Below are 22,773 nucleotides of genomic sequence, written 5' to 3'. Positions count from 1 at the left end.
CTTATTTGGTCTCTGAATTCCCTTTGAGAAATTAAAAGAAGAAATCATTTTAAAAGTATAGCTGCTGTACCACAGATGAGAAGAAAATAAACAATTGCTAAGATTTTGGCAAAGTTTGCTTCCTCCAAACATTCTCCTTCTCAGTTGGCTGCTTGATTAAATGAAGAATGCTTGGTAATTGTTTTTTTCCTCTCCATTATGTATGTATATCTAGTCATATCCCCATACATACATAGCATTTTCATGGAGAGAAAAATTTGTAGGGAAATAACAGAAGGGCAAAATGAAACAGAATCAAGTTCTTGTAAATAGATATACATCACTTAGCCTTCAGTGTATACAGAAGAAAGCTGGCTGGAACAATGATCCACTGCATTCACTTGCAGGAAACTGCTGTCCTCTGGCATGCTGCATGCTGAATCACCAAAGATACCTACAGACCCTACTGGAAAGTCATACACTGGAAGAAGAAACAAAACATAAAAGCCCCAGTTAATAAGTAGGATAATTATATAATGATGTCCTAATACTTATGCATAGAACTGGAAATTGTTTTAAATCAAATACATAAATAAAATAAACAAGGCAACATATGTATGAAATTAATTACACAAATTACTGCTTACCAAGGAAGGAATTTTCAGTTCTCTCAGAATCAAGTCTGAAGCAGATTTCATTGCAACTAACCTCCCCATTTATTGGGTGTTAAAATTGTGATAATTTAAAAAATACACTTCATGCTTGTTTAACAAATTTCATCATATTGAACACAGGATAAAAGGCAACAAAATATTGTAGAATATTGCCATAAAGTAGACTCTGGCACACAAATTACTGCCTTTTACAAGTGGCAATAGTAAGCTCAAGAATAACTGTTTGCAGACACACTCCCATGTTGTCTTACATACATTTACAACAATACTTTTACATTACATTATCACAGTTACATTACTACAACATCTATCTCTTCTTGTTGAGGTGGTCACAACACAAAACAAAGACCTCAAATGTCCCATTTTTACTAGTTGGTGGCTCACCTACTTCCAGGTGTCTCGATTGGAGAAAATCAGGTCCGGACCTCCTTGTGGCTTCCACCTGCCACTCTCAGCTACACCAACACCGCCTCCCCCACTCCATCCCAGTGGGTCACAGTTGCCCTATACACTTTGCAGCAACACTCAACAGTTATATTACAGAGCACAGTTTACAGTATTACATTGCAACAGTTACATTACAGGGTCCATCCGCTCCAGGGGCTTTTCCTGAAGCACGCAGCCAGAAGCATCTGCAGTTAATCCAGCACCAATCCAATGAAGGATATTGCTGCTAAATTGCTACAGAGCCCTGGCATGTCCATAGCTTCTCCAACCCTCTCCTGGGGTTTACCATCCTGGGGTCTGTGCTCTTCTGGGATTATCCTCTCCAGGGGAACTCACCATCTTCTTCTGGGACTCTCTTGGTCCTCATCCTCTCCTGGGGTCCTCTATCCTCTTCTGGGATTGCGGCAGCCTTCTCCCGGTTCTGGTTCTTGCCTTCTGACTCCTCCTCTGACTCCACTTGCTCCTGATTGGTTACAGGTGTGTACGCCACTTGCTCCTGATTGGTTACAGGTGTGTACGCCACTTGCTCCTGATTGGTTACAGGTGTGTACGCCACTTGCTCCTGATTGGTTACAGGTGTGGGCTGTTCCTAGCAATCAGCTGCAACTCCTTGTGCCCCCCTACAATTCCCCCTTTTTCTTTCTTTTTACTTTTTCTCTCTACTGCCTGCTACAATCACATCAGGGTCACCACTTGTTGCCTTACATACATTTACAACAATACTTTTACATTACATTACCACAGTTACATTACTACAACATCTATCTCTTCTTGTTGAGGTGGTCACAACACAAAACAAAGACCTCAAATGTCCCATTTTTACTAGTTGGTGGCTCACCTACTTCCAGGTGTCTCGATTGGAGAAAATCAGGTCCGGACCTCCTTGTGGCTTCCACCTGCCACTCTCAGCTACACCAACACCGCCTCCCCCACTCCATCCCAGTGGGTCACAGTTGCCCTATACACTTTGCAGCAACACTCAACAGTTATATTACAGAGCACAGTTTACAGTATTACATTGCAACAGTTACATTACAGGGTCCATCCGCTCCAGGGGCTTTTCCTGAAGCACGCAGCCAGAAGCATCTGCAGTTAATCCAGCACCAATCCAATGAAGGATATTGCTGCTAAATTGCTACAGAGCCCTGGCATGACCATAGCTTCTCCAACCCTCTCCTGGGGTCTACACTCTTCTGGGATTATCCCCTCCAGGGGAACTCACCATCTTCTCCTGGGGTCTACCATCCTGGGGCCTGTGCTCTTCTGGGATTTCCCCCTCCAGGGGAATTCACCATCTTCTTCTGGGACTCTCTTGGTCCTCACCCTCTCCTGAGGTCCTCTAGCCTCTTCTGGGATTGCAGCAGCCTGATCCTAGTCCTGCTTCTTACCTTCTGACTCCTCCTCTGACTGCACTCTTTTTATGCTACTTGTGCTTAATTGGTTACAGGTGTGGGCTGTTCCTAGCAATCAGCTACAACTTGTTGTGCCCCCCTACAGTCCCATCTTTTGGATAACATGTTTACATACTGTGAGATTCCTCTTTGTAATTACAGGTGCACTGGCTTTGCAATACACTTCTGAAGGGCCAAGATATAAGAGGGACTTCAAAGCACAGTAAATGTTAAGTGGAGTCATCCTGTGTGGAAGGACAGTAAAAGACCTGGGCATTAGTTGAGCGCTAAGAGTAGGCTCACTGTCCTGTACTGATCCTTTGCACAGAGATCTTTCACCCTTCCAGAGCAGCATGCAAGCCCCTTAAGTACTTTTCATCTAGGCACAGACTAAGTTACATGCACACAGATGAGTGTGCATCTAGGCAGTTTTTGTAATTGAAACATGAATAAATGAAATTCAAGACTGATAAAAACCAAACATACACCAAGCAAAATCAGTAGTTTGAATCATCTCAGGTCCCTGCCACAATATGTGCAGTGTAGAGAAGTGGCTGCACAAATATCACAGAGGGCTCAATGGACCATATTTCAGCTCAAATACACAAGCCAGAGGCTGTGTAAGCCCCACAGGCTATAATCTTGAGAAGCCTTCAACAGTGCTCAGACTGCATACAGGCTGGCTGTTACTGTCACCTATTGCGAGTTCCGGCCTCCCAACACCAACTGCTCCATGAAGGTCTGAAAACTCTCTCCTCTTTGTAAAAAGTCAAATCTGTCAGGACATGTCCCACCCAAATACACAGCTCATGCACATCTGCCAAAGTCCACAAACTCTACACAATCATACATGGAGTGACCAGCTGTTATTTACCTTTGATACCAGAATGATCTGAAAAACTTCCGTGGAAAATGCCAAGCCCTCCCTGGCCTGCTGATGTGAGAGCTGAGCAGTCAACAGGAGGAACCATATTGCAAGAAACACTGTCTTGTATGTCCTTCTGAGTGTCAGCATAATGGGGAGGGCAGAAAGTCTGAAGCTGCCCATAAAAACCTAGAATGAGAAGAAGGCCATTGGTAAAAGATCTGGACAGAGATAAAAAGGAGAGTATGTGGAACCATGGCCATGAGAATGATAAAAACCTCAACTGCTCTATCACCAGGTCTTCAATAATTTTAAACAAATAAAGCAGTATTGATATGATGCTCCCTATAACTTCCTCAGGTTGCTACTACATGGACATCTTGGTTCCTTCATGACCTGTGAGAGGCACTGACTGGCTAGAAGCTGAAATTTTTCAGGAAATTTCTCCCTGTACTGCACAATCCCGTGTCTGAAGTGCTACTCTCCAGAGTCACACTGTGCATATGTCTGAAAATCTAAGAAAATGCTACATTCAAAATGAAAGAAGATTACGCAAGTAAAGTCTGAATAAAATCCAAGGATCTATCACTGATGCCAAGACAGCTGGCTGATAGTACAGTCATGCATAGAGACTCTGAGAAAATTATTTTTATGATGGAAAGAGAGCACAGAAAAGTAGTGTCACTTTCCTAGATACAAGTTCTTTTCACAATTCAGTGTCAATTATTCATCTTTTAAAACAGTGAGTCATAAACAAGAAATAAGGATATGTGGTTCTCTTCCCCTCCATTATTTAGTACTATTCTAAATGTCTTTGTGAGCATCTGCAGTGCATCAAGCCAGTCTTAGAACTGGAGTCCAACATGACGCAGCAAAATCTCCTAACTTGGTGTCTTTATTCACACAGCGTCGTGCCCAAGATAATCTGCAATACAGGTGAATTAGGATAACATGAAACCATATCCAGTTCAGGCAGCAGATCCTGACCATACTTGAGATATCTGTTAGGGAACTAACTGTACAATCAATTTTCTGTGTTTTCATGCCGCACTGGAAAAACAAACAAAAAAAAGCAAGCAGGTTGGCTAATAAATTTCCAGCAACTGAACATTTCAGCTGCAACTCTGGATTGTAAAATTTTGTCTCTTATTAAACTATTTAAAACACACACATGCACAAGGTTACATCAGCTGTGTTTCTTTGAATCACTACACAACAGCCAAGATTCATGATGTCAAGCTACAGAACAAACAGCTATTCTTCTGACATGACAGCATAACTTCCCTAGGGAAGTGAAATATTTTTGAATATGATAGATGTGTAAGCTGTAAGAACTGTTTCTAAAAGCAAGAAGTTCTTGTTTTTTTACAACATAAATAGCCTTGTTCTGAAGGCTCATTCTAAAAATCCCTGGTAGACAGCTCAGCTCAAATTCACTCATACAGTTGTGGTCCACATACATTTGTAATAATGTCCTTATCCTATTGAACTGTGTGAACAAAGATTTCATTATGGATATGTAATGAATGACTGCCACAATTATAATTTCTATATGGTAGGAAGTTTCTGATGGACATCTATTTCCTCCTCAGTCACCTCTCTGCCTGTCACAAGAAAGAGAATATTTTCTCAAGAAAATCATTATAGTTTGCCATTCAGAAATATATGCCATGCTTGAGTAGTCATTGCTTCTATGGCATGTAAAAATTCCAGCTGTCTTTGGTCTGAAACACTTCAAGATAGTGTTTCTTTGCAGAAATATAGGTATATTTAATGCAGAAATATATCTATTTCTGCATGTCCACAGGCAAATTACACAAACACCATGTAATCATGTGGTACCATCTGGCTGTGAAGAACAAAAGGAAGAGTACGAGAGATCCAAGTCACATACTGTACTAAGAGACAGATTTGCAAATGTGAAAAAATAGAAATGTTTCTGTTTATTAAAATCTTATTATTTTTAATTTAAAGATAGCTGTTACTAGTAGACCAGTCTGTATAGAGGTACTAATATAACTAACTCATATAAGCTAACAATTTTTTTAAAGAAATTACTTTTTCTTTAAATGAACACTTTGCAATTTTTTTTTATTTCTTCCATAACTCAGACAGTTCTGGCCATCAGCTTAACTCACAAAGACATGTCAACAGAGTTACAGAAACAACCAGATTTCTAGTGCAAAAATGTTACAGTATCATGCAAAAGCAAGTCAGCTTTACCCGTGCCCAAAGAACTTTTACTTGACTCTATATTACACAGCACAATAAATTTTCTCTACTGTGAAGAGGGAGCCTCTGTCGCTGTTCTTTCCTTTCATACCTAGCACATCTCTTCTGGCTTGTCTCAGAGCAGGCAATACCATATTCTGGCAGCTGCCTGAGGACTGTAGGTGCCTGTGTCTTCAGACACCCGTCCTGAGAGCAGTTTTTCATGGTTGAAAAGAATCACCAATACAATACAGGTGCTGGACAAATTGTTGCAGATTTCCAGCACCTGCACTGTCTTCTGTCTATAAACACATATTACATTGGCATACAAAAGCATCTAGCTGGGAAGTTGTCATTCCAGCCTCCAAGTCAGGATAGTTTCCGATTTATGGAATGGTAATACAGTAAAAGATACTACAATCTAATGAAAGGAAAAGAAGAGCTTCACTTCTACAACTCAGTGAGGCATCTAACATCAATTCTGAATATTCCATGCAGCAAAGGATAGTGGGAATTTCACAAGCGCAAGAAAAGGGAATCTTTAGTCAATTATGTAATATTAACTGAGGCAATAGAAAGCCCTCTCTGACATTACTGTGTGTGTTGAAAATCACTCCGAACACATAATGAAGCTTGAACTGTAGACAATGTTCTTACAAGGAAAAGACATTTCACAATACAAGTAGCTATTAGAAACAAGAAGGCTGTCAGTCTTGGATCTCATAAATATTTCTCTCTAAAGGATAGTACTCTGAGATCACCATGATCTTTCAAGATGTTCAGGCTTTCAGAAATGGTGTCTGTTTAGAACTTGTTTTCTTCAAAAAGCTTTTGGGCACTGAAACTCTTTCTTCCTTGATAAAGCAAATTTACATGTAACTGACAAGTTTAAGACTACATACTGAGGCAGATTGTCACCATTGTCTACTAGCAGATTGAGCTGAAGTGGGTATAGTTACAGCACTTTAAATCTTGAAAAGGCAGGTTATGAACTGCAGGAGATAGAAACTAAGAGAGCTTCTCACAGCCACTTCTTGTATGCATAATAGTACGGTGTGGAGATAACTCCATGGTGTTTTTCTGCATTGTAATGAATTGACCAAGGAAGACAGCAATCTTTGTATTGGTACTGGGAAAACATAAACTCTTCAAACATCTGCTTTTGAGAGAGAGAATTTAGGTAAGCCCTTAAGGCACACAGGACAATGCTTTCAGTGTAGCATATAGGATGAGACAGCTGTGCTTAAGCTGGAGGGAGTACATTCTGACCAAACCTTGTACAGTGATGATAGGTTACTTGATCTTCGAAAAAACATTTAATACCTACATTGTGGGTATGGAATTGCACTGTACTGTATCTTTCAATACTAAAAAAAAATAATTAAGAGTTCAGTCTACATTGTCTTTCTACTAGTTTAAAGTGCAAAATTGTTTACAATTTGAACTTTGAGCTGTTATCTGTGTGCAAATAATTCCTGTCAGCAGTGTCTGTTTTCAACATAAGCTTTCATAGGAGAGTGAAGCAGACACAGGAATGATAACATGGGACTAAGTATGGTACAGGTTTAAGGTTCAAGCCCTTGAAAGACAACCACTTTTTGATCTCAGAAGATAGTATTAAACTGTATCTTAAACTTGGACATGTAACAGGGCTTCAATTCAAATGTGACATTCACTCAGATGAGGGTCTCTACTGGGCCTTCTTCTTGTAAAGAATGATGACCTACATATTTTGTCCTTTTAAATACTCTTTGGACAGTAGGAGAGGGAGATGGGAACACAGTAGCATTGTTTTGGCCAGCCCTGAAGAGAAGATGCCCAAGTAGATATGAAGGTTGCTGCACAAGCCAGTGCAAGTCCTGTGTGGAGTAACAATTAATCCAGGGTGATTTATGAATTCCTGGGAGGCAGGATTCTTTGGAAAGTCTTCTACTTTGGAGCAACTGGTTATGCTCCCAACTTCTAGTATTCCTAAAACTCCCATGGCCATGAGAGGAGGAAGGTGGCAAAGCCATCTGTATAATTGAAAGACAATTTTTGCTCCAAGTAGAAAGACAGACCTTAATGTTTCAATGCCTTTCAAGATGATTTCTTGCCAAATCGTCAACAAAAAAGGGAATAAAGTAAAATATTTTGTACTGTGGAAATAGACGGGCTAACCTGATCCCTTCAAGCCTTGCACTAGGAATTTACTGGACCTGTTCTGGCATGTTTTCATGTATGTCATATGACAATGAACTGTATATTAAGAAATTTCACCCTGTACTCTCTTGGCTCTACATTATTAGTGAAATGTCTATCAGAGAATATAGAAAGCCAACTATAACTGCTTATGTCCATTGGTTAATTTCACTCTAGTACTGACCAGTGCTGTAAAGAATTACTACTTTGTGGAGAAAACCACGCGCCTCAGCCTCAGATCCTGCTTCTCTGTGGCCAATACAATATGAAGAATGTAACAGGATTGGCACTTTCTTTTCTCTCCTTCACATTTATGAACTCAACGAAGATGCCTGTTTCCTCTCTTTGCCGAGAGAGACTGCTTACATCAGTGGAAGAAAATAGAAGAAGCCTTGTGTCATTGTTTGACACTGGCCTAACACCAGGCACCCACAAGAGGCACTCAGTGACCCTTCCCTGCTATAGCTGGGCAGCAGAGGTTTTAAGGAAAAAAATTAACAAAGGGTTCATGAGTGAGATAAATGTTGAGAGAAAACACTTTGAGGGCAAAACAGGCTCAACTTAAGGTTGGAAAGTGAAATTTATTACTAACAGAATCAGAGGAGGATAATGAGAAGTAAAATAAGGCCTTGAAACACCTTTTCCTGCCCAGACCCTCCCTCCTTCCCACCAACAGCACAGGGAGACAGGACATGGGGGTTTTGGTCAGTTAATCACTAAAATTTGCTTCTGCTGCTCAGGGAGCAGACTTCTTCCCCTGTGAGGCTGTGGGGTCTCTCCCATGAGAGACAGTTCTCTGTGAACTTGTCTTTGTGTGTCCACTCTCACAAGCAGCAGCCAAATCACATCTGCTGCAACGTGAGTCCCTCCCACAAGCACACAGTCCTACCGAAACTGCTGTGGTGTGGTCACTCTTCCATGGGGTGCAGTCCTCCAAGGGCAGGCTGCTCCAGCCTGGAGGCAGGGGCCCTCTCTCTCCATAAAGTCTCCCACTGGACCACAGCCTCCTCCAGGCATCCACCCACTCCAGCATGGGCACCTCCCCCACGGGCTGCAGCTGGATCTCTGCATCCCTTGTGGATCCCCATGGGCTGCAAGGGCACAGCTGCTTCACCATGGTCTCACCATGGCCTGCAGGGGAATCTCAGCTCTGGTGCCTGGAGCAGCTCCTCCCCTCCCTCTGCACTGACTTGCTGCTGCCATGTTGTTTCCCTTACATGTTCTCACCTCCTCCTCTTCTCTGACTACAAGCAAAACTGCCCACTTTGTTCTGATTTTCTTCTCAAATATATAATCACAAGGGTGTTACCAACCTCATTCCTTGGCCCAGTTTTGGCCAGCACCATGTCCATCCTCAGAGCCATCACGGATTGGCTCTGCTGGACATGGTGGAAGTTTCTGACAGCTTGTCACAGGAGCTGTCTTTGTGGCCCCTCTGCTACCAAAAACCAAACTGTGCAAAACCAATACACCTTGCTCTTCCCAGGATGTTTCCTATGATATCTACAATGATAATGCTCAGGAAGCCTGATCAATAAGCAGACTCCTAAGACCTTTAAAAGTCCAGTCTACTATGTAATTGCGTCTATTAGTATGGCAAATCATACATTTAAACACTTGTGGGGAAACAACCATACTGCTGTCAACACACTCCTGAAATGTTAAAGTAATTAGCATTCAATTTCCACCAGCTAAGAAAAACAAACAAACAAAACAACCCACGAGCTGATGATTTTTTCCTTTGGCTACAGAAGAAGTATACAGGATTGAAGAGAGAGAGAGAGGTCTTGTAGATGTTGATTACACAGCACAAGTGGGAACACAGCTGCAAGAGTCATCCATGCTTACACAAGAAGAGTTCTTCATCTCCCCACAAGTGCAAGGGACAAAAATATCCTACCTCTTGAAAAGCAAGTTAATACTTATGCGCTAAATCAGGAGGGATTAGAAGCATAACATTAGAAAATTAAAAGCCATCCAGAATTGTTTGCCATTCTGTGTTAAGAACAGCACTGAAAATCAATATGAAGAGAAACACGTAACTCTGTACCAGGATGAATAACAACTAGCTAAGGTAAATATTTTAAGAAAGTATGAAGGCAGGGTCCTGAAGGCTACCTCCTAGGGTCTTTCAAGGAAAAGTACCTTAAAATATCAGTGCCAGTCCCTGAAGCACTTAATTTGAAGATAAGCAGTAGCAACAAACAACTAACATCAGCGATGAAGGTTCTTCCTTCTTACCCTGGATGTGAAGGGCATTTGGCTGAAAAGAAGGGCTTTCTGCTGGTTGGTATGTCTTCAGAGGCATCCCTGCAAGTTGTGGAAGCTGAGGAGGTTGTGAAGTCTGTCTCTGCATCATGGGATGTTGAATGGACATTCTCTGGGGGTTGATGTGATGAGAAGGAGCTGGAGCAACAAACCTAGAAGTTCAAAACCACAAAACTGTAAGATCTCCAACACATAAGAGGTAAAGATTGTTTTTACTTTATTTAGGTCACTTTAGTTATTAGCATAGATACAGACTTCCAAAATAACAGTGTGCAGCCCAAATAGAGATGACATTTTTAAATTGGCCCTTATCATGGAAACATACTTTTAATCTACTCCTTCTGTGTGTGTGTCTCCTCCATAATTGGAGGACATGCCTCAAGGAGGACCTGATTTTGGAGCCACTGCCAGCTGTTAATTGTAAGCCTTCGTATCAACTTTATTTATCAATAAATAGCTGGTCTTGCTCACTGTCAGTGAGAGGTCAGTTCAGGTCATTGGGCACTGAGTTGTTAGGTTTCAGGTTCAGGCCTAGGTTTTTGGGCTCTAGAAATCTTCGTATGTTACATAGAGCTATTTGAAAATAAACAATCTGATGTCAATATAATGCAGGTAAGGGCAAGTGTTAAATTGCTTCCAGAATCTGACCACATCAAACTGTTGATCTGGACTCAACTATAAACTTACAAGATTGGTAGAAGAGAGAATGCTTGAGAACAAATCTGGTGGTGCAGCTGCCACAGAGGTTCATCACCGCAGGGCTATGTTTTGCACAGCTCTGTCATTACTGACACTACAAGGATATGCACTGCTTTTGAAGACTTTACACAAGAGTTTTATGGAATTTAACTTTTTACTGATTTTTTTTCTGCATTTCCTTAGAAATGCATACCTCAAAGTACATTGCAGATAGGTCATGCAATCTTTTTTGCAGGCAGAAAGCTAGGATTTTAAGAGCTTCTGTTTGTGCCCCAAACTACCCAATGGATTGATGGGATCTGGCTACTTAATGAAAGCTCAGGAATGGCTCTGGGCCACTTTTTTATCAATGAGAGGAGAGCTGGAAAAATTCCCAAGCACCAAAAAAGAACCATGATATTACTGCAAGAAGGTGAGTGGAAAGTAATGTCAAATTTTGTTGCAGATCAGCCTGTCTCTCCATCACTAAAAGTAAGCTGCAAGTCTGCTGAGGAGGAATACCCTTCTCTGTGTGCTCAGTAGCTACTGCTAGGAGGGATCAGTGCCTGCAGTTAACACAGTCTGCTGGTGTTCTAAACTATGGATCTGGTCCCTGTTGTCCTGAGACTGGGCCTCAATATACTAGATGATTTTTTTTTTAAAACCTAATATAGAAGCAAGTTTTTCCTAAATAAGTGTCAAAGAAGTTTTTATCACACCCTGAATACAAAAGAAGGTGCAACTCCAGTAGCAGCCCTACAGAACACCTCTGGGCAGGGTCATCATACCGGTTATAACTATATTTAAATAAAAGTCACTAGAGATCTTTTATGCTGCAGCTAAGAATCTGTATTTGTCACATGTTATCTCTATGTGGTTTTGACTTCATTTGAAAGGTATTTACTACATTTCTGGTGAATCATAATCTACATTTAGAGTGTAACAAGCATCAAGATGAACTCTGGATGATGTACTGCCTATTCAATTTTCTGTGAGAAGCACATTTTTAAGCATATTAGGTAGGGTTTGGATGGTCCTGGTGCTGATGTGATATTAACTGCATAAACATATATTACTTCAGAAATGCTGTACGGATGGAGGAAATAAAGATGTTACTACTGAGCCATTGAGTAATGTATCAAATATTTAATTGTTCCAGATAACTGATGCAGAGTAGACTGAAAGATATACCAGGGAGGAAGAGAACAAAGCATGCACATATTTCACAATAATTCTATTGTACAATTTTTTTTAGAAAGAGAAATCAGTAGCTATATTGTGATAAAAATATCAGAGGTTTTTAAAAAGTGCTGTAACTACCTAGTTATATGTCTCCTGAGTAATAACTGGAGTTAGTTTTTTGTATAGGAGTCACATAGAAAGACTGTTATCTCCTGCCGGAGATTGAGAGCCAAGCACAGACAGTCTTTAAACACTATGATTATTTTTAAAATCACGGAATATCATCCTTGGTGTTCTCAGGATTAATTTAGGAAAACTAGTTTCTGAAAAATTATTTTAACCAGTAGTCACTAATGGGAAAACTCCTTTTCAAACCTAAAAGTGGAAAGCACAGTTTTACAGATTTACCTTTGATTTAACATCCAAAAACCTCCTCCCAATTATAATACACTATATGTTACAGGCAGACAGGACTCCTTTTTAGTAGACATGGTCTTTATTTATAAATCAACCTGGCTTACCCATATCCACGACTATAGTTATCTACTTTTTATTTCCTTCTGCTTAATAAAAGAGAAACTTGTACTTGTCACAGCCCGGATTTGTCTCTGAACAAATCTCATTATATTCCTGGGAAAACAGCTAATTTAATTGTGTTCCTGAAACACTCAGGACCAGATTGTAACCACTTGGAAACTGTAATCAAGAACTACAGTCAAGTTCAGGTGTCAATTCAATCAGGAACCAGCGAGATTTGCAGAAAGTTGATCTATCCTATGCCTGATATAAAATCCGAGCAGAAATGTTTCTGGAGCCATTAAGAAAATTTTTCTCTTCCAATTTTAGCTGTGAAAAAGTGTCTTGCTGGAGAATGACTACATTTGGTAGTAGGAAGATGGATGACAAAGTTTCCAAAGCTCACCCTTTTTGATGAGATTAGTTAAAATGCCACATACAATGCCACATACTTTACTGGAGCTGGCCCAGTAAACAGTCACTACAACTACATGCGCAGCCAAAGAAATGTGTGGAAAAGGAAGGGAAGAGGAAAATCTAAGGGTCATAATATACAGTATAAATTGTGTATTTATAGAGTCCTTTAATTTAGCTTATTTTATAATGGTTGGCCACCTACAAATAAATCCTTTTTCGAGTGGGGGAACAACCTCTTATGTCTCTCTAGCAAAAATATAGATAAGATGTTTCTTCACCTAAAAACCCAAGTGCTTTGGAACTCCTCAATTTATTTCACTGCAACCAAGTATTTTTTAAAATTTTTAAAATATTTTTTCTTTATATATTGAAAGAAAAGAAACTGCACCTGCATATAAAAGACATAATTTACCTACCATTAATCCATGCTATGGCATGCTATGGCACAAAATGCTACTAACATTAAATATTTGAGACAGGAACTATGTAACTATGTTGGATGTAGTTCTGTCTTCATTCTTCTTTTTTCTTTTCTTTTTTCTCAACTGTGCAATGTAAATTAAAGCATTTGTCACCATTCAGACAAAATGAATCTTTATGGTTGCTACAGATATGTTGCTGAAGTGGAAATTGAACATTAGAGCTGAAAACCCTGATTTTTTTTTTCTTCAGAGGCCATAGTTTTCTTTGAACAACTTGTAAACACTATTTATTGGGTTGCTGCTCTTTTAACTGGCTGAGTCATTTCTGCTGGGCTTCAGCAGTTTGGGAACATATCCAAATGTTAGGCAGTTCACACAGTTAGGTGATCAGGCTTTCATCTGGCTGAGCTGAAGGTTTGGCTGGACAGAGGACTGAACTACAAGCTCCCTGTAGGAGGTTGCTGTCTCCAATGGTGTCCTGTACAGTGCTGCTCTTTCTGACAATGTTAAATGTAGAAAAATCCATGATCATTCCTTCCTGGATGCCTGAATTTTATTTCCAAGAAAGTCCAAAAGTCTGGGATGGTGTACCCATTCTCTGCTCTGACATTCTTTCTATGAACTCACATTCTTTGAACCCACACTTTATGCTGTGTCTTAGTGTCTTTACAGATCCTCACTCTGTCAGTGAAGGAAACACTCTCTTGAAACACAGCATTGTGAAACCCAGCATATTGCACTATAAGTTAGTCTGGCTACTTAAAAGTGACAATCAAATAAACATGTTTTAAAAACACATTTAAGGAAAGCATACCTTTTGCCAGGAACAAAATTGAACAAATAAGATGTTTTCCCCAAAGTTATGAATATATTCATTTGACCAAAATAATAAAAGCCTAATTTTTTACCTATCTATGATGCACATTTCTCTCCAATGATTTCTCTGCCAAAAGTTTTGTGGGTGTTTTGGTTTCCAGGGTCTTTGTTTGTTTGTTTGTTTGGGTTTTTGTTTGTTTTGTTTTGGTGTTGTGTTGTTGTCTTTTTTTTTTTTTTTTTTTTAAGGAATGCAATCCTATTTCATAACAGAAATATTTTGGGCAAGAAAACCAAAATCTAGATGAAAGGAGGGATGGCAGAAAGAACAAACAAACCCTCTGACCAGTACCTCATCTTCTCTTTGCTAAGAAGATGAAAGGAGAATTTATGTGGAATTTAAAGTGAAATTTAAGGAAGAGAGCTGTGAGCAGGTACCCCAATATACAGACTACCTGGAGGGAGACTATGTAACTTTTTATAAAATCTCTCTGTATTTTCTTTGCCTATACTGTATCAGAGAACTAAGTTTCTTGCAAAAGTGGCAAAGAAGAAAAAAATGCCTTTGGGAAAAAAAAAAGTGTGACAAAAATTCCAAACTTTGTTAAGTTTGCTTTCAAAAGAGATTGTAGCCAGGTGGAACTCAGTAACAACAACTCCCAAGTAACAAACAACAGGACAAGAAGGAAACATCCTCAAGTTGTGCCAGAGAAGGTTTAGATTGAATGATAGGAAAAGTTTCTTCACAGAAAGGGTGGGCAGACATTGGACCAGTCTCCACCAGGGAAGTGGTGGAGTCACCATCCCTGAGGGTATTTAAAAGACATGTGGATGTGTGGCGCTTGTGTGCATGGTTTTGTGGTGGCCTCAGCACTGTTAGGTTAACAGTTGGACTTGATGGTCTTAAGGGTCTTTTCCAGCCTAAATTATTCTGGGATTCTGTGACTCCATGGCTCAGGTTCAGGGTTAGCCTTACCAATACCTCCGACACAAGCATTTGTCATTTATAGGTGGCGTTTGCCCACTAAAAAGAAAACATGATTAACAGGCAATCCTCTGAAGTGTCCCACGCCTGGAAAGAAGTTGATGCACTTATTTCAAAACCATACTATTAACTACAGACCTTCTTTGAGGTCTGTATAATACATACAAAGGGCTTTGTAACGTGAAGGTTGGAAGTCTTGGCTTCTTGGGTAGAACTACACAGATGCTTTTGCTTCTGGAAGTTCAGCTCGGAGCTACTTAACTATTTTACAGTGAAATCATACAGGGAATATAACCACACATTCAAATAAGCAAAAAGAATAACTGTTGCAGAACTTATTATAGTGTAATGGTACTGCTAAACTGAACATTCTGGTCCTATGTTCTTCTTGTTAGCCTTAAGAGTCTTTAGAAATTCCTGTGAAGCTGGGATCCATCATGCTTTAGGGACATACTGTTAGCTCTGGTTCACAGGTGAATAAAAAAATCACCTGGAGCATCAAATGCACGAAAAATTTTGTTATTGTGTCATATTGATTAGTATCAAAGAGCTGGGACAGACAAAGTGTAAATCTGCACTTTTATTATTTCTGCTCCATCCTTTGATAAATGAAGCGATTTCTTATATTCAAACTCTCTGTCTTGCACTATGTGTTCTCAGAGTTTTGTACACATAATGAATGCAGTATAGGATGTGTTCCATGTTTGACTCAGTTTCTCACCTTAATAAGGCTTAATCAAGCCCACACTTTCCTTCACACCACCTAGAAGAGAAAGACTTAAAAGAAATCCTCCCATTATTTCTCTATCCCATGGTATGTGGAAATGTAGAGAAAACGCTTACTTCCTTCTGCTTCTGTCTCTTGTAAACCTGAGTCTGCTGTCCAAGAAGTGGCACAGGCTTGGCCCCCAGCATCCATCAAACAGCCAAGCCAGTTTGGATCAGCTTCAGTCTAACAAACACAGCCTTCTGCTGGAACAAGTGCTGGTCAGCCTGTCCTAGTCTAAAATGATGACCCTGGGCATGTACAGTGTGTCAGGAACCACACAGCACAGAACCACAGAACAATTTGGGCTGGAAGGGACCTTCAAAGGTAACCTAGCCCAACCCTTAATAGCATGAGGGGCAACAAATGCCTACTTGCACCCCTAAATCCTGCAGTCCTCTCAACGAGGTTGAAATAAACAGGATGACTCACACCTTTCAAAGACACTATATCACTTTCTCTGCTGAAGGTTTGTTCACATTTTCACTGTTCTCATCGCACCCATGAAGTGAGGTGACAGACTACTTGCAAGGCCCCTAGGCAAGCGTACTGTGTTAGATTCAATATATAGACTCTGCCTTAGTTCGTCTTTTAAACATTTCCCTTAACTTCTGCCCTATGTATTGTAATCAAACCAACACTGCTGCAATACTTTTTTCCTTTTCTGAATTTAAATTGCCATTTGTCACACTACCTAAGTGAAGACACTGGAACTTTTTTAAACCCAAAGCCTCTCCACATATGGGAATTAGCACTTAAAGCCTTTTTAGAGAGGGTGTATACACTTAACAAATGAAAAAGGAGTATACTATGGTAGCTTTTTATTATTGTGTAGAGTACTCTATTATCTTGATGTATGAAATGCATTCAATGAATTGAATGCAGGAAGTCTCACTCTAGGCACTTCTGCTATGGTTTTACAGTGGAAGAACCTCAGAAATGGGCTAATAAGATCATTGTCTTTCATAATTACATTTTTACCTATAACAACTATTAATGTGTCCCTGCCTATCACCTCATGCTCTGGCAATCACTGGGTATGGATGGACAGGCCATGCATTGAAGAGAAAACTATACTGGGACAGAAGAGCTTCTGTGTCAGGCAAGAGAGCATGGACAGTCCCAGAGGTGAGCACAGAGGGCCAGAGCCAGCACAAGGGAAAAAGACCAGGATCATGGGGGCAGGAGTGAGGAGGAAGGAAGGAATCAAGCAGATGAGCTCCAGTGATCATGAGGCAGTCAGTTCCATCTTAGACTGATGCACAAAAAGCTCAACAGCTTCCAGTGGCTCCAGAACTGGCTGAGTTCACATGTGAAGTCTGAAATAAAAATGTACTTTCACCTGTTGTTAATTTCCTGAAGCCACATGTTCTTCTATCTTCCTGATACAAGGTAGAATGAATACTGCTTTCATCCAAAGAAATTATGCTCACTAACCAGTAATTGAAATCTAGTGAATGTTGTTTTCAGGTTTATAATTGGGGATTTTGTACTCTTCAAATTACTGTCATATCTGTCACTCAAGGAAATTAAATACTCTGAAATACATTAGTGAAATACAGCAATTTATCACTTAGAGAACTGAAAAAGAAATTTTAAGGATAATGTTTAAGTATCCATGAGCAGATAGTAGCAGTTTAGCATTTAGTCTTCCTGACTTTTCCACTAAAAAACATTTACTTAGGTCTCTTCAGACTTGTGATTTGGTAGACTTCTGGTTTAATGAGCTATAGATTTCTACATCTATAGTACCATATACTGTCTAAATCATTGGAAAGAGTGCTGAAAATAATTTAGGGAATGTCTAATGATGAAAATCAAGACACATCTGAGCAACTGATTTTTATGTCACTGAAATATCTAAAATCATAGAATTTACCATACCTAACCAGCATATACAAAAACATACCTAACTGTCATAAAACAAATCCTGACTATAAATCAAGCTCAAAAACTAGTGAAATGAAAATTTGTTCATTATCTGTTGTTCTTCATAAAATGGCAATTAAAAAAATAAAGGCAAGGTCTTCATTCAGAAATGCTTAGTATTGGGAGAATATTGACAGAATATGACTCTTCTCCCACAAGTAAACAGAAACATGAATCTCAGGGCCCCCATTCTGTAAGGTATGGCTGTGGTCATCTGAAGTTCAGTGTGCCAGATAGTATCACTTTCCCTGCTTGGGCCTTTCACTGGGATCAAGAAGGGACTGGAGGAAGTCCCTGAAATGGAAATAGATGGAAAACATCCCTCTTAGACTGGAATAATATGGTCCACTTCACCTCTCCTCCTGATAAACCCCGACCCGGAGCAGTTGTTAGGCCAGGGCTGCCACCAGTGCCTTTCTGTACACCAACAATTGTATTTCCCCCCATCTTGGCAGGTCTGAAGACAGTCCAGCCTCAGGCTCAAGCTGGAAAGCACAGGCTCTTACCTCTCTGAGTCAGCAGCTGTGAGAAGAGGTATCTGGGGAGGATGCAGAGGACTGCCCTGTATGTTTTGTCCTGGGGAAGAGTGGCTGCTGGGGTGGGACAAGGACACTGCCCCAGCTGCTGTTCCACTTTGATTTATCTGTGTGCTGGGGATCACAGCTGCCGAAAGTAAAAGAGAGAAATAATGCTCATCAGGCAGGAAACAACACTGATAACTGACCAAACAACAACAGTATTGATAAATAACCAAACACCAACATATAACCCCTCCTGTCGAGCTGTAGTGCCAGCTCTTAGCTACTAAGAAAATGAAGGGTTTTCTGATGCGTTGTTTTCATAAAGAGAAGAAGAAGAACCACATGAAAATAAGTAAGTATTCTTTGCTGCTTCCAAATGACATTTCCACAAAACCAGGCATGAATGATCACAGCCATGCTCATTGTCTTGGAATTTTTTGTCTGAATAAGGCTGCAAATCTTCTATACTCTTCTATTGTAGAAAATGTGTCAATATTCCTAAAACCTGTATTTTTAGAACTAGTGAACAGAAAGAACAGTTTCATAAAATGTGAAATGCTTTCTAAGTTTTTCCCTCATCTGTAAAAATCACAAATTTTGCGAAGAGCATTATTACTATCATTGGCCCACATTCCTCAGTAACACATACAGAAATTTTAAACCATCTTTAACAGTCTAATAATTTTCTATGTGTTTTCTCTTGGATTTTTTTCTAATAAGGAAGGTTTCCTGCTGTTTTCTTACTGACTAAACAAAAAGCAATATAGGACTTTGTTCAAAAGGCCTAATTAGTTGATCCCAAATCCTATAACCTTATTTTCTGGTAACCCCTTTTTAAAAAGAAAAAAAAAGTTTAAATAAGACAAATATAAATCTTTGTGTCTCTGAAAATCCTGTTACACAACTATTTCTACTGACATTTGTGTCAGGTAGCTTATGCTGATGTTGACTGGCAGACAAATGCACGCTCTTAAATATTTTATGAACCCAGAGAATGAATTAGATAGTCTGTCTAAAAGATAACAATTACTTCTCCTGTTTGTCTGTTGTATCTGTCTCTTAAAAAAAAAAAAGGTATTGTTCAGGCCTAGTTGCCGAGTAAAATTCTATATATAAAATTTACGTTATGCTAGTGAATATGTTGGAGCTAATGATTTGAGTTTCTTGATAAAATCCTAGAGTTTAAACCAGTTCCCCAGGGGGCACTGTCACTAGTAAAACATCTTTCTAGGCTGAAATATGTCCATGGATGCTGCAATCCTAGCAGAAGAAAGACTCCATTAGAGGTAGCCTCACCACAGATCAGTCTTCAAGGAAATGATTTCACAGGTCACCATTTTCTCATTCACAAGTGTGAATTTTGCTACAGAAGATCAAAAAGGTGAAAATTCACCTTGTCTCCCAAGTCCTGTTCTTGGAAAGACTATTGATCCTTACAAGCCCACCTTTGTGACACACTGGATATTCACCAAGCTAAGATAGAGTTAAGAAAATGCTCAGGAGTCTAATTATGCTGTAGCCCCATTAACAAGCAGCCCTGGATATTTTTCAGCTGGTGGAAATGACACACAGTGCAAGATGACAGGCAGGAAACCTCTTTGTGAATAAAAGTATCCAATAGAGATGCTGTAGAGGTAATGTCAAAGATTAGGGGAAGTTGACACTGGTGGTCGAAGGTGGAGGAGTGGAGGCTGACCCTGGTGCCAGGCTCTGCTCTTTGCTAACTTGTTTGTGGACCAGAGCCTCCTAATAACAGCCCAAGTGACGACAGACATCTAACAGCAGAAGATATCCCAAACCTTAAAGAGGAACAGAGGAGGAAGATGAGACATCTGCAGGAAGATGAGACATCACTTACAACAGCAGAGTAACTTGCAAAGAAGTAGTTGAGGACATCTTCTTACTAAGACGGGAATTTTTTTTCTCACTTTGCTCATGTACCCCAAAATTACGTTTTCCATGTCTGTCTCTCAGCATAGCATCAAGACAAGTGCAGAAGATAAAAACAAAGGAATGAACTTTTGAAATTCTTATTTTATCTTACATACAGCACAGAAGAAAATACTGAAAAACAACCAAGCATACATTCTGACAGCAAAAGAAAAGAGAATATTTAATAAAACAGGACACTGCAAAGGAAAGCCCTGATTGTCTAAATAAAAAGGGACTATTTAAATTATTTCTTGGCAAAATAGGGTAACTTGCATTTTACCATGACAAAAACTAACAAAGCTGCGTAAAAATATACAATGGCTTAGTTTACCAGTACTGCGATCTTTGCATTTAAAATTAACCTCTTCAGGATCAGGAGAAAAAAGGTTGGATTATGACCAGGTGTTCAGCAAAAGGTAGCAAAAGTTCTTCATCTTGATGTAGCTGTTCTCTTCCACAACCATCATTAGCATTCTATGCAAGTATTTTGTAAGCCATGCTTGCACATTCTGTAGCTGGTTCAGGCTGTGTTACATGTGAGTTACTTGCTCAAAATGTTGCCAGTAAATACCTTCCCAATGTCTTTTCGCCCTTTAAATACCTGATTCAAATGGTATGAAACTGAGCAAAGCATGGGTTTAGGAGGGGTAGGTCGTGTTTGATCAACCTGGTCATTTTTTTCTGACCAGGCAACCTGCCTGGTGGATGCAGGAAAGGCTGTGGATGTTGAATATTTGGACTTCAGCAGAGCCTTTGACACTGTCTCCCGCAGCACACTCCTGGAAAAGCTCACAGCCCATGGCTTGGACAGGAGCGCTCTGTGCTGGGTTCAGAACTGGCTGGGTGACCGGGCCCAGAGGGTGGAGGTGAACGGGGCTGCATCCAGCTGGGGTCAGTCAGCAGTGGTGTCCCTCAGGGGTCTGTGCTGGGGCCAGTTCTGTTCAGTACCTTCACTGATGACATGGATGAGGGTGTTGAGTTTTTCATTAGTAAGTTTGCAGACAACACTAAGCTGGGATCGCGTGTTGATCAGTTGGAGGGCAGGAGGGCTCTGCAGAGAGACCTGGAACAGTTGGATGGATGGGCAGAGTACAATGGGATGAAGTTTAACAAGTCCAAGTGCCGAGTCCTGCATTTTGGCCACAATAACCCCCTACAGTGTTACAGGCTGGGGACAGTGTGGCTGGAAAGGGACCTGGGGGTACTGGTGCCAGCCAACTGGACAGGAGCCAGCAGTGTGCCCTGGTAGCCAAGAAGGCCAAAGGCATCCTGGCCTGTGTCAGGGACAGTGTGGCCAGCAGGAGCAGGGAGGTCATTCTTCCCCTGTACTCAGCACTGGTGAGGCCACACCTCGAGTGCTGTGTCCAGTTCTGGGCCCTCAGTTTGGGAAGGACCTTGAGACACTTGAGTGCATCCAGAGGAGGCAACGAGGCTGGTGAGGGGCTGGGAACACAAACCCTGTGAGGAATGACTGAGGGAGCTGGGGGTGTTTAGCCTGGAGAAAAGGAGACTCAGGAGTGACCCCATCACTCTCTAGAACTCCCTGAAAGGTGGTTGTAGTCAGGTGGTGTTGGTCTCTTTCTCCAGGCAGCAACGGACAGAACCAGAGGTTACAGTCTCAAGCTGCACCAAGGGAAATACAGTTTGGATATTAGGAAAAAGTTTTTCACTGAAAGGGTGATAAAGTACTGGAATGGCCTGCCCATGGAGGTGGTGGAGTCACCATCCCTGGATGTGTTTAAGAAAGGACTGGATGTGGCACTCGGTGCCATGGTTTAGTTGAGGTGCTAGGGCACGGGTTGGACTTATATGATCTTGAAGGTCTCTTCCAAGCTAGGAATTCTGTGATTCTGTGAAATGTTTGTGCATGCTCAAGTGTAGCACCACCATATAGGTCCACACACAAAGATGTAGAACTAAATGTTAGTTTTAAGTGGGTTTTAAACAGAGAAGAGATTTAGATTAGATGTCAGGAAGAAATTCTTTACTGTGAGGGTGGTGAGACACTGGAAAAAGTTGCCCGGAGAAGCTGTGAATGCCCCATCCCTGGAAGTGTTCAAGGCCAGGCTGGATGGGTCGTTGAGAAACCTGGTGGAAGGTGCCCCTGCTTGTGGCAGGGGGTTGGAACTAGATGGTCTTTAAGAATTCTTCCAATGCAAACCATTGTATGATTATGTAACAAGAGGGTTGCTACAAGAAGCTTATCAATTCAGGATAAACTAAAACTTTTAAAGCAATTTTAAACATATTCAGATATTTTGAAAAAAACTCAAAAAACCTCAATAAAAGCCAAAGAATCATGAGTGCTCTTCCTCTGTATCCCTTAAAAAGTCCAAGCTGCAATATTATTTACAAGTTGATTATAGCTTAGTCCCAACTTAGTCCCAGCTGTGAACCTCAGATTGTGAACCTCAACAGGGACCAAGTTTCAGCCAAAGAGAGGAAGGAGTCATGTTTTCTTTTCTGGAGCCTCATCACATATCCATTTATTAGTACATAAGAATTATCCATGAGAATATTTCTGCAAACAGTTCTCTATGACAAGCTAAATTCAAACGTACTCTCACAATGCATAGGAACAATTTAGGTGGCTGCA

The 22,773-nt window shown here is 40.5% G+C and overlaps 1 protein-coding gene across 1 annotated transcript in view; it reads right to left on the bottom strand.

Annotated features, from left to right (window-relative positions):
• Positions 1 to 323: 323 nt before the first annotated feature.
• GLIS3 (GLIS family zinc finger 3) overlaps positions 324 to 22,773 on the bottom strand; it is a 130,868-nt gene continuing 108,418 nt past the window's right edge. Inside the window, exons 8-11 of the mRNA XM_030968890.1 lie at positions 18,231 to 18,387; positions 9,990 to 10,168; positions 3,366 to 3,545; positions 324 to 460 (exon numbers count right to left, since the gene is read on the bottom strand). Coding sequence (XP_030824750.1) covers positions 324 to 460; positions 3,366 to 3,545; positions 9,990 to 10,168; positions 18,231 to 18,387 — 653 coding nt within the window. The remainder of the gene's footprint in view (positions 461 to 3,365; positions 3,546 to 9,989; positions 10,169 to 18,230; positions 18,388 to 22,773) is intronic.

Source organism: Camarhynchus parvulus, chromosome Z (assembly GCF_901933205.1).
Source record: "Camarhynchus parvulus chromosome Z, STF_HiC, whole genome shotgun sequence".
Lineage (NCBI taxonomy): Eukaryota > Metazoa > Chordata > Aves > Passeriformes > Thraupidae > Camarhynchus > Camarhynchus parvulus.
The sequence above is the reverse complement of the archived record's forward strand: the minus strand, read 5'-3'. Positions and strand labels throughout refer to the sequence as shown.